Raw genomic sequence first — 12492 nt, 5'->3', positions numbered from 1 at the left:
AAGTTACTTGATTTCTAATTGATTCTCGATCAGTAGAGAAAGAAAATTCTTCAGGAATAATTTCATCAACAGTTGGTTCTTGAATAGGTTCACTCGAATCCCTATTTCTAGCAGAAGATCTATGAGTTGAAGAAGCCCTAGTTTTAGAAGAAGAAGGGGTAGTAACGTTAGTTTGAGAAATAGAACCACGAATGGATATAGATCCTAAACTACGTAATCTACCGCTCCTACAGGAGCAGTTGAAAGGGAAAATTCATCTACAATTACTACTCTGCGAGGATCGGGGTTTGATGAAGATATGGTTATACGAGAAAATAATATTTGCTGAAGAACAAGAACGATTAAAGAAGAAGACACTGTAGATTGAAGGTTTTGTGAAACTAAAAGTGAATGATGCAGCCGCAAGAAAGCCTTAAAAATCGCTAAAGAATCGTAGACCCAATCGACAAAGGCCACGTAGCACATACATTAAATGGAAGTGACATGCGAAGCGATGGTTCTGAAGAAGATGCAATGATATATGGGAAACGGCGGCAAACAATTCCCGCCATAAATATGTGCCACTTCCTAAATATTCCATTGCAGAATATTCGGCAAGTGGGGGGACTATCTGTATTGGTAAAAACTAAATATTACACGTGGAATTATATGAGGATGATAGGGCAAGATACGTGGATTACTAAGAAGATGACAACTGGAGAGTCGCATTAACAGAGTTGCGATTTACAACCGGTACGATCAAATCACTCACGAGATGAAAATGTACGGTTGTCCGAGCCTAAATTATTCAGTGAAAAGACACATGCAGGATGAATCAATACAGTAAAGAGGGAAGATTCATGAACCTTAAATTAATGTGGAAGAAGAATCGAAACCATTACAGAATCTTCATGAACATGTACCGTTGCCGATTGTAACGTTTCATTAATGTCATTAATGCTCATAATGATTCTGTCATAAAAGGGAAGAAACGTTATATTTGTAAATTCCTATATAAGGGAAGGGAATTTCACTTGTAAGGACACGTTCTAATGAACATTGGAATATAATTATTTTCTTGTGCTTTCTATTGATTACTTTGCCATTTCTGATTCCGATCTCCTTTCTTATATTTGAGAGAATATTAAATTTCTTAATTATCAGTAACCCGAGTACCTATAAAAATAGGTTTTGACGTAGAATATAATTCTTTGGTTAAACAATGTCCAAATATAAAAGAGTACTGTGTTTTGTGCGAATAAAATTTCTCTGCATCCACGTTTGAATACTTAGCCACCAATAATAAAAAATAATACTACCAACAACCAAAGAACAGATCTTCCTGCCGGCCATATTTATTTTTCTTTTTTATTAATGGGATTGGTCCCACATATAATGGATAATATATTATCCTAGCCTCTATAATTGAGGTTTAGCCATTTGTAGAAGGCCGAGAGGTAGAATATGAACAGAGGGAGATCAAGTGATCAATCTACAAAAGTAAAGATCGAAAGGGTTGCAGAACCGGGTATGCTCTCATTTTCTTCACTATATTGATGTTTAAGAAGCTATATTACTAACAGATTTAAACATATGATCCTATATATTAGTGAAATCTCTCTGTTTTGTCAAATTTTCTATCCTTAGTTTTCTTTAATGTTTTAGTTTAAAAGTTGCTAGTGAATTAACGTTATTTACACGTTATAATATGTATTTTAAGAAAAAAGATCATCCAATCGAAGCTTATGCTATGTTTTATTGTTATAGATCCATGGTCATTAAGTCGAACTATGCAAATTATTATTCAAGATGATACCTATAGAGACATGATTAATTGGGATTCATTACCAAAATCATTTTTACCCCCCAATTTTAAACTCGAGGACAGTGGCCTTTCAGAATCAAAAGCTTTTATCCTAATGGTTGAACCAGATGACTGCATAGCTGCAGTTAAAGCGTATATTCAAGAAGAAAAGGAGATTCCATTTAAGAAACAGAAGCTATTGAATAAAGATGGGGGAGTTTTAAGAGATTCACAGACTCTTCTTTCTGCGGAAATCAAGCAAGGTTCTACCTTAATCCTTCGATATGCACCAATAACACAAATCTCTGTGAAAATGCTAACTGGACGCACTATATGGTTAATGGTTGAGGGTGATGATACCGTTGCAGATGTTAAGGCTGTAATTCAAGAAAAGGAGGGAATTAGAAGATGACAAGCTTCTTGTCCACTGCGGAATTCAGTATGACAGTATTTTGGATCTTCTCTTAAGCTTGTGCGGTTGTTGAATATTGCACAAACTGGCAAGGATATATACAGGATTATGTTTTTTTTAATTGACTTTTAGTAGATTTTCCAGCAGTTGTTGAACAACTTCCAGCATAATGTTTGGTAAGTTCCGTTGGAGCTAAGCATGGATCGATTATCCTTTTCAATCAATTTGTTATCACTTTCTTTGTCCGTTTACACTTGTTGGTTTAGATCTGCTACTACCTCAGGTATTTTTGAAATATATTGTTTATGACTTTTTGGCTAATCCATTAAGAATTATTACTGTTTTAGGTTCTTTTGTTTAGGGATTGACACACCTATTAAAAAATACACTTAAAGTACAACCCACAGATATATATTGTAACTAGCTAGCCTATTGTAACGACCTGACCGGTCGTTTTGGGAAGTAGCGCCCCGTTTGGCAGCTTAAGGTCTCGAGTAGAGGTGGGCGTCAGTCGGTTATTATGAAAGTACGGTTCGGTTTATCGGTTTTCGGTTTTGTAATATTAATAACCAAATCAAACCAAAGTATTTACAGTTCGGTGCGGTTTTTTCAAGGTTCGGTTCGGTTATTTCCAGTTTAATTTTTCGGTTATTAACGGTTCAAATTTTTTATATCTGATGTATACTATGGATCTTTAGGTCGGCCTCTGGCTAGCAGTTATAGCTAAATAAAATTGCAAAGAAAAGCTTTTTCCCTTCCAATTTTCATATGAAAATCAGAAAGCTGTAATAGTGACTAATCTCTTTGGCATGTATTCTCATACAGAAAATGGAAATACAAACTAAGAGATACACCTACACCATTTATGTAACTGAATATAAATAGACGTGCCACCGAAAGATTTCAGACGTGCCATTAAATACTTCAAACAAGAAAATAAGCAAACACAGTTCAGCTAAAACTCGCAGCTACCAAAGTCCAAAACAAGTCTAGAAATACCATCACCAAACAACAAAACAGTGGCAAACTAATCACAAGCCACAAGCCACAAAATAAGTCTAGAAAAGGATACTTAAAGTTTTAAATACGAATCACTGGATGAGGCATGAGACATTTCTTAATATGCTTCACTAAGCCAAAAGTGCCATAATACTTCGGATGACAATTATAAACTCGACTACAATGAAGACACTTTACTTTGCGAGCTTCTTCATTTACTTCAACTAGCTCAAAATCTTCCCAAATAGGCGATCTAGCTTTAGGACCACGAGGCATAGTTGAACCTACAAAAAAAAGAAGAAAAGATCACAAGTTAATAAGATATTTTTAATTATAAATAACAAAAGGAATAAAGGATATTATATAAACTTACCACTTGTTCAAACTATGCATCAACAATGCTAGTATCTCTTTCAACAATGCAAGTTTCTCTTCCGCTCTTTGCCATATCTAAATATAATTTGATAAAGTGTATCATTTAAACTTACAAAGTAAACTAATTTTCACTAAAACACTCATAAAACGCAAAATCTTACCAAGTTAAATTTGCTCAAGAAACTCCAAATATTCTTCAACATTAATAGGAGTACCCTCACATCTAAACTAATCTTGAACACAAACAAGACTTTGCACCAATCGACGAGTCAATGAACTCCTAAATGAATCAAGAATGCGGCCATCGGGGCTAAATGCACATTCCGATGCAACACTTGAAATTGGAATGGCTAATACATCACGAGTTAGCTCAGATAGAATAGGAAATCGAGACGCATTAATTTTCCACCAATCAACATTTTAAAGTCATCAGAATCATCAGACAATGGCTCTTGTCCTTCACCAATATATCTTTCCAACTCAGATTTAGCACCTACACTTCCGTAGTCTTCCTTTTGCCTTTTCAATAATTGCTTTGTTCTCACAAAATTTGTTCTTCCATTCCCACTAGATGAATCGGATGTGTCATTAGATGAAGTAAATTTAGATTGAGATAATTGAAGATAACATCCTTTGGAATATTTTTTTTATACTCCCCAAACAAAGAATTCAAATAAGCATCCACTTCGACAGTTAATTTCTTCCTTGGTTCCTCCCCGAATATTTTCTCAAGTGCAAAACCATCATACGCTAATTTGTTATGAGGATCTAATACAGAAGCAATGAATATCTTTTTATTCATCTTTTCAAGTTCACCCCAATATTTTTTAAACTTCTCTTTCATCTTCCCTGTCATCTTACTCAAATTAGTATCATCACTAGCTAAATAAGCTTTCAAATGACTATCAAGCTCACATATATCCTCAAAATGACAATTAGAAGTGACATAACGTGAACCTGAAACTTTTTCGGTGAGCTCATGAAATCTTTCAAGAAACTTTATCACGTTTCTCACATTCACCCAATCATTACCTACAAATGGACTTGCAACATTCCCATCCTCACAAACATGTGTAGAAATATGAGAAGAAAATCTATCATAAAAAAATGAAGCTTGTCAAAGGCCTTCTCAAAGTTTTGCGCTGTTTCCAACATCAAGTAGGTGGAATTCCACCTAGTAGGAACATCCAAACACAATGTTATGCTACATTCTACCTCTTGATGTGCACAAAATTCCCTAAACTTTAAGGTCCTTTGCGGAGATGATCTCACATACCTCACAATTTGTCAAACACGTTTTACAGAAATATCAATTTCCTTCAAACCATCTTTCACAATTAAATTAAGTATGTAAGCCATGCAACTCACATGAAGATGCTTACCACTCATCGAATTAGTTTTCCACGTATTTAGTTGTTTATATAATTCTTTGACCGTGACATCATTCGAAGAAGCATTATCAATAGTGAGAGTGAATACCTTATCCAATTTCCATTCAAGAAAACAATTATCAATAACTTTTGCCATTTTGTCACCCTTATGACTAGAGATAGGGAAAAAATTTAGTATTCTTTTATGCAACACCCAATCTCTATCAATAAAATGACTCGTCAAACACATATAGTTAATTCTTTGTAACGAAGTCCATGTGTCTAGGTAAGGCACATATTTGGTTTTACTTCTCTGAAATTTTTCATTAGTTTAAGCCTCTCTTCACTGTAAACTTGAAAACAATCCCTTATAATTGTCCTACGAGAAGGAACATTAATTAGAGGTTGGGCTATGCTCATAAACTTTTTAAAACCTTTCTTTTCAACAAATCTAAAAGGTAATTCCTCCGTAATTACCATCTCAACTAAAGCCCTCCTAACTAGTTCTTGATTAAATTTCCAAAGCACCCCATCATTAATTTGCCCATCCTTTTGTAAACACAATTGTGTTTGAGTATTATCAACTTTCCGTGGTATTTTTGGACACTTTTTTAAATGAGTATTCAATGATTTTGTTCCATTCAATCGTGAATCAGCCTTATAATCATGACCATAATGTTTACACTTTGCTCTATCACCTCCATTATCATCTTAAACTTTTCAAAAGGATCCCAAGCAGTTGATCTACATTGTACGAATTTTCTATTTTTTGGGCCTTGACTAGTTTCAACTGAATTTGTAGGTGAAGAAGTGGGTTCGCTTTCAGATGAACCCACCACACTTACTCTACTTTCAACTTCTGCCATCTATAGAAATAACTCTTGCATTTATAAGTGTTGAAGGTTTTTGGACTGGAAAATCACTATAAATGAGTGAAAATTACAATAGAAAACAAAAAGGGAGTTGGTATTGTCTGAAAATATATTCAGAAATAAACTAAGTAGTATTTAACATCCTGTGGTCGTCTTTGTTGATTTACTTCCAATATAAGACTCAACTAAGTAAAAAAAAAAAGGGAAGGGGCAAAGTAACTTTTGCACGTCTTCATGAGTGGAGGATCTAATACATTTGTTTGTTTGGTTAAATTGGAAATGAAATATGCATTGATCTTTTGCTTCGCGTATTGAATGGATTAGAACGTTTGAAAAATTGACACAGAAGAGGTACCTTCAGAAGTGTAGTGGAAGGAAAACTCAAAAGAAGGAGGTAACCACTAACTTGAGGAAGAAGGATGAGCGACGAACTAAGGAAGAAGGCATCACAGGGGCGTCGGCAACACTGCAGCAGTCGAACAGAGTGACAGAGGAGGAACCCTAATTTCTAAGGAAGGGAAATGAGAAGTAGCGTAAGTCTTAGTCTGTAGGCTAATTAGGCTTAGGGTTTGGGTAAATTGGGTGGGCTTCAGATGGGTATTAGGCTTCAACCTTGAGATGTGTAACGTAAGTTTTGGACTCATACCCAAAATTTTGATTTTTCGGTTTAACCAAAAACCGAAACATCAAAACCGTAAAATGCACCGAAAAACTAAAATTTAATAATTTAAAAATCGCACACCGACCGAATAACCGATTAAACCGAAATCGAAAAATTAAAATTCACATTTCGGCTGATTTTTTTGGTTCGGCCGAAATTATGCCCACCCCTAGTCTCGAGAAGCTTCGTAATGTGTATTATGACTTGCGTGTATGGTCGAGATTGGTTTTCAGATGATTCGGAATTTAATTGAAAGAACAATTCTTATTTTTTGAAGCTTAAATGAAAAGAGTTGACTGGAGTTTGATATTTGCAAACAACTCCTGAATGGAATTTTGATGATTTTAACAGTTTCGTATGTGATTTTGGACTTAGGCGTGGTTCCGAATTTGAATTTGGTGAAAATTGAAAAGTTGAAGTTTTAGAAGGTTGAGAGGTTTGACCGAGAGTTGATTTTTTTGATATCGGGTTTGGATTTTAATTCTGAAAATTGGAACATGTCCATTATATCATTTTTATGACTTGTGTGCAAAATTTAAGGTTAATAGAACTTGATTTGATAAGTTTCGGCACCGAATGTAGAAATTGAAATTTCTTAACTTTCATTAGGCTTGAATTGGGGTGCGATTTGTGATTTTAGTATAGTTTGATGTGAATTGAGGCATCTACTAAGTTCGTATCGTATTTTAGGACTTGTTGGTATAATTGGTTGGGGTCTCGGGGGGGGGGGGCTCGAATGTATTTTGGGCGTTATCAAATCATTTTGGGCTACTTTGGATGCTGGTTTTCTAATGTGTGGTTTTATTCTTCGTGTTTGCGAGGAGCTTCTCGCTTTCGCGAAGAAGGATTTGGCTGCTAGGATTTTGTTCTTCGCGTTCGCGAAGAGACTCTCGCGTTCCCGACGAAGGTATTCATGTTGTCCGTTGTCTCACTTTGGAAGCTTATATCTTGAAATCTATAACGAATTTGGAGATAATACAAAAACAAAAGTTGTAGTCCTTTGTGTCTAATTTTCTGAAAGTTTAACTATTTGTCATTTGGAGTTTTGTACAAAACGTTATGACTATTATACTAGAGGCTGCCTGGAAAGAATTTGGTAATGGCTATTGAGGAATTTGTTCGTCGCGAACGCGAGGGGAAGGTCGCTGGGGCAGCAGAATAAAGTCCAAAAATGATACTTCGTCTCATTCTTCCATTTTTTGGACCAAGAAAGCTTGAGTGAAGCGATTTTTCAAGAGTTTTTCAAGGAAAACATTGGAGGTAAGAATTCCTAACTCGATTTTGGTTAAATTATATAAATCTATTATTGTTTTTATCATTAAATTAGTGAATCAGGTTGAAAATAGTAGAAATTTTTATAGACTTTAATTGAGAATTTGAGGGCAGAGTTGTGGTTGAATTTGAGTAATTTTGGTACGGTTGAACTCATTATCGAATGAGTGTTCGGATTTTATAATTTTGGTCGGGTTCCGAGGTGCTGACCCGGGTTTGACTTTTGGGTTGACTTTTAGTTCGGGTTAAAGATTGAAGCTTTAATATCCGGAATTGTTTTTTATGAATTGGAGTTATTTTGGTCAGATTAGAGCCGTCCGGAGGGTGTTTCACTCGAGAAGGTCATTTTAGAGTAACGATCTAGCTTCTTTGAGGTAAGTATTTTACCTAACTTTATGTGGGGGAACTACCCTTTAGGATTTTTCTTTGTGCTAATTGTGTCATGTGAAGGTCGAGTTCGCAAGGTAACGAGTACGTGCTCGGACTTATTTGTGGAAATTTGACCGTCTAGTACTCTTAGGTTCTTATGTCCATTAAATATGAAGTTGTTTTGTCATGTTAAATCCCTCATTTTACTAAATTCACCCTTACGTGTCTTAATTGGAATTAATTGCTTCATGTTCTATCCTTATTGTCGATTAAACTCTTATATGCCTTAACTAAAGTTGTTGACCCTCCCCTATCGCCATGCTATCCTTTCCGTAATTGTTTAACCTTAATTGAAATCATTATTATCTCTTTCGTAATTACTTAGCCTTAATTGAAGTTTGTTATCCCCTTCATTGTTGACATATTCTTATTTGGGTTCATTGATTCATGATATCCCTCTTATCGTCGAATTGCACTTTCGTGGAATCATTGTTACACATTACCTCTCCCTTGTTGAATTATTCGTGTGAGACTATTATTTCCATGTTGTGTCTTTCTCTGTGAGTTCATTCTTCCATTTCTTTGTGTTATGAAGTTCTTGTATTGATTTACTTGTTGTATTCTCATGTTATTATTGTTGTTGATACTTATCGTGGGTGCCATGAAACTTACACATCAGGTTGGGGTCTCTTTGGGCAGGATCGGACTATAATGGCCGAGGCCACTTAGTATCTTTGACATGTCCGACAGTTGATATGATACCGCCAACATCGACGCTGAAGTTGTACTCTGATAACCTCGGTGCCTCCCTAGACCAGATTAGTCTGTCGAAGCCATTTTTGCTCATGAGTCCCTGATTATTATGATCTCGATCGCTTCTTTTTTCATTCATTGCTGGGTGACGAGCTCAAAACACACACTTAAATTATGCTCGCTAGTCAAAGATAGTATAGTATAATATCGTATCTACAAGGATTGGAGTTAAAAAGTATTTTCGTAGTTTTTAGCTTGATTGTTATCCAGGAGAATCAACAATCGAGATTTATATGATTAATAACTAAAACTAACTAAAAATCTAGAGTTATTGACTAATGACAATCAAAACAAAGATAAGCAAATAAAGTTATCAATGGGAGAATATAGGGTTTTGATAGGATAGGTGCAAGATAATTGGTTGGGATCTAACTCTAAATAATTTACTTTTAATGTTCAAGTGAGCATCTCGAATTCACTTAATTATTAGTTCAAACGTTCAGCAAAAACTCCTCTCTCGATTAAGTCTTAACCTCACAAGATGAACCAATTTAAGCACGTGAAGATATGCAAGAACGTGTAGTGGATTGGTCTTTAGGAGAACCTCTCACGATTATCATCCTAACTAGGTTTAATTAATGATTCACCTAGCCTCTCTCGATTACTAAGAAGAATTAAACAACTCAGCCAACAATATTATGCAAAGATATCAATTTATGCTTCTCTCGATTACATGAACTGGTGAATATATATATATATATATATATATATGCAACAATTAAATCATCCAGAATGATTCAATACATAAAACTAGATAATCCACAAACAATCATCAATACACCAAATCAATCAAACCCTAAAGAAACTACTCCATAGATATGGAGCAATTCATCACAAATAAAATTAAAGTATAGGAAAACATAAATTCAATCCAAACTCGGGTCTTGAGTGGGGAAGGAATGATGAAATCCATGTTCTTGTGTTCTTCCCACTCCTCCTTAGGTCCAAAGTATGTCAAAAGTCCAGAAAATAATATTTTTCCATGTATTTATACCAAATAGAGCCGGGCCTAGACGAAATCACCTTCTCCTAGCCGAAATAGGAAAATTATTCTATAAAGATTGCACAAGCGCGCTGCATGGGGCGACGCACCACGCTAGACATTATTGGGAAAATCCAAAGAGTTTTTTCTGACAGGCAATAGAGATTTGCACAGCCGCAGTTTTCTCAGAGTACAAATTTTCTTACGTTTTGACATCCAGACTTGGTCCTCGACCCCCTAACACGATCACGGCTTAATCCTTTGGGCTTTTATTTCAATAGTTCTACTCAAAAGCCAAACCAACTATCCCACACTTCACTTTTACAAAGATCATAACAAATTCAAGTGCTCACGAGAGGTACAAAGTTCAAATAGATTGTCAATTCAAACAAATGATTAGGTCTTGTAATGTGGCTGCCAAAGAAATAGGATTACAGGCTCAAAGGGGTTAACTATGTGTCACGACCCAAACCGATGGGCCACGCCTGGCACCCGGTGCCTTACTCAATCGAGTACCAACATAACGTATCTTTTCGTATCATGTTGTCATAGGTAAATGAGTCGAAGATGCTGTCGTGAGATAAATAGAATAAACATGAGAGAATACTCGATATAGAACGACCCAACCTGATATAGAAACTTACATACGTGGCATACACGCCTATAAGGCCAACGTGATCATTTGTAAACTCAAAACATAGGCCGACAAGGTCATACAATCTTTCACGTACATGACATATGTCTACAAGCCTCTAAGAGTACATACACGTCATAAGGCCGGGACAGGGCCCCGACATACCAATCAATACGTGTCCAATGCATACTGACCAAATAGGCAACTCTGTAGCAAATGGAGCGCACCAACATCTTCCGCTGAGCTAATAGCTTACTTGGAGGGCTCTCGACCTGTCTATCGGGACCTGCGGGCATGAAACGCAGCATCCCCAGGCAAAAGGGGCGTCAGTACAAATAATGTAACGAGTATATAAGGAATGAAAATCAGTAAATAAAAGACATTGAGAAACATGGAGTAAAAGACTCAACATGTAAGTCTGAATAGCTCTGTGAATTATTTCATATTTATCATGTCACGCGTATGCGTATAAATATCATGTCACGCATAGGTATATGCGTTCATAACATCATCAAGCCTTTGAGGGCATCCCATCATATCATCTCGGCCACTATGGGCAAATTATCAACGTATACCAGCTGATCAGGTGGTGGTGCGTATATAACGCCATAACCTTTTTCCATATCCCATATATATAATATACATATATACGCGTATATAACACCATCTGGTTATGGGTCAATGTAAATGAATGCAATGCATGAGAAGTATGTCAATAAAATTTCTCGGAATGTCATAAGACCATTATGCCTCTGATTAATATCATGAAATAAACTTTATCAACTTAAGTATTTTCTGAGACCCATGAACAGACGATAGAATAATAATACATATGGGGAATCAAGAACATAGGAATCTCTGGTATTTCTCTGAATAGAGTCATTTATGGAATTTGTGCATTTGCTCGTTTCGTTTTTATCGTATTGATCATGCCAAAAAGAAAGAAGGGATAGCCTTAACATACCTGAGCCAGTTCTCTTGACAATCCTTCCAACACCCGACAATCGCAACAAAACACGTGACTGCAAGATGGGAGTAGGAAAAAATCCGTATTATATTCTTGAGAAAGATTGCCCGTACTCCATTACAATTGCTAATTCTCACGTTGCTATAATATTAAAATGTCTCGTATGAATTCTCTGATGAATTAACTCATGTTACCATCATATAGGTTTTTGGACGAAATGTTCTTGTTGAAGATCATTACTTGGAGATGGAAATGTAAGCATCTCACATTTTGTATATTAAAGAAGCCCTTTTGTATTAGTGGGTGTGGCCCCCACTAATTTGATGACTTAGCCACTTAGTCTTCTAAATGTGCCATGTTGATGTGTGATTCAAGAGTCATTTCTTTGGCTTTCATGGGCTGCCGCGTTGGGGGCTCTTTAACTTATCCAAGATTATCATTAATTAACCACTAATTTCTTGATTAACTTGTAAATCCTCCACTGACCAATAATTATCCAATTATCCACATAATTAAGAGTTATCTCAACTTACTTAAAATACTACTCACTTTTAACATACCTTATACACCTTACTATCATGGTCATGTAGTACCTTGTATGGCACTAGTCCATAAATATTGGGTATTATAGCTCGGACCGTATTTTATCTCAAAATGTCAAACTTTGACGAAATTTATTTTTTTGGATTTGCTTACCCTCTTACCTTCACGAATTTACTCATCACTTGTTTGAAATGGCATAATACTTATAATCTCAAAATAATCTCATTTCCGAACTTACGTCTATTAACTTACGACGAAACTTTAACATACGAAAATACGAGATGTAACACTACGATACATAACAAATAGGTAGGTAATAGCATATAATTGGCTCAACAAAGAAATTCATATATCACTTCCAAGACTGAATAAAACTACTATTCCGCTTTGCAAACATACGGGACAAGTTCTAGACATCAAATGCAATGCACAGAATAACA

General features: G+C 35.7%; 1 protein-coding gene and 1 long non-coding RNA gene across 2 annotated transcripts; one reads left to right on the top strand and one right to left on the bottom strand.

Moving 5' to 3' along the window:
- The first annotated feature begins 1350 nt into the window (after window positions 1-1350).
- Window positions 1351-2516, top strand: LOC104110424 (uncharacterized). Its single transcript, XM_009619917.4, has 2 exons — window positions 1351-1507; window positions 1747-2516. Exons 1-2 carry the CDS (start codon window positions 1444-1446, stop codon window positions 2193-2195), a joined length of 513 nt encoding a protein of 170 aa, XP_009618212.1. The 5' UTR covers window positions 1351-1443; the 3' UTR covers window positions 2196-2516.
- A 726-nt stretch (window positions 2517-3242) lies between these two features.
- LOC108947552 (uncharacterized) lies at window positions 3243-3880 on the bottom strand. The gene is made up of 3 exons (XR_001972051.3): window positions 3731-3880; window positions 3568-3644; window positions 3243-3478 (listed from the first exon to the last, which is right to left on the bottom strand). It is a non-coding gene; the product is annotated as an uncharacterized lncRNA (long non-coding RNA).
- Window positions 3881-12492: the final 8612 nt, after the last annotated feature.

This window comes from Nicotiana tomentosiformis, chromosome 11, assembly GCF_000390325.3.
Source record: "Nicotiana tomentosiformis chromosome 11, ASM39032v3, whole genome shotgun sequence".
In the NCBI taxonomy this organism is placed as follows: domain Eukaryota; kingdom Viridiplantae; phylum Streptophyta; class Magnoliopsida; order Solanales; family Solanaceae; genus Nicotiana; species Nicotiana tomentosiformis.
This window is presented reverse-complemented; position numbering and strand designations above follow the sequence as displayed.

Bases quoted from the DNA above. Each gene is read 5' to 3' on its own strand.
- LOC104110424 (XM_009619917.4), top strand. From the start codon at position 1,444: ATGAACAGAGGGAGATCAAGTGATCAATCTACAAAAGTAAAGATCGAA. The intron at 1,508-1,746 runs GTATGCTCTCAT...TTATTGTTATAG, and splicing joins CGAAAGGGTTGCAGAACCGG to ATCCATGGTCATTAAGTCGA.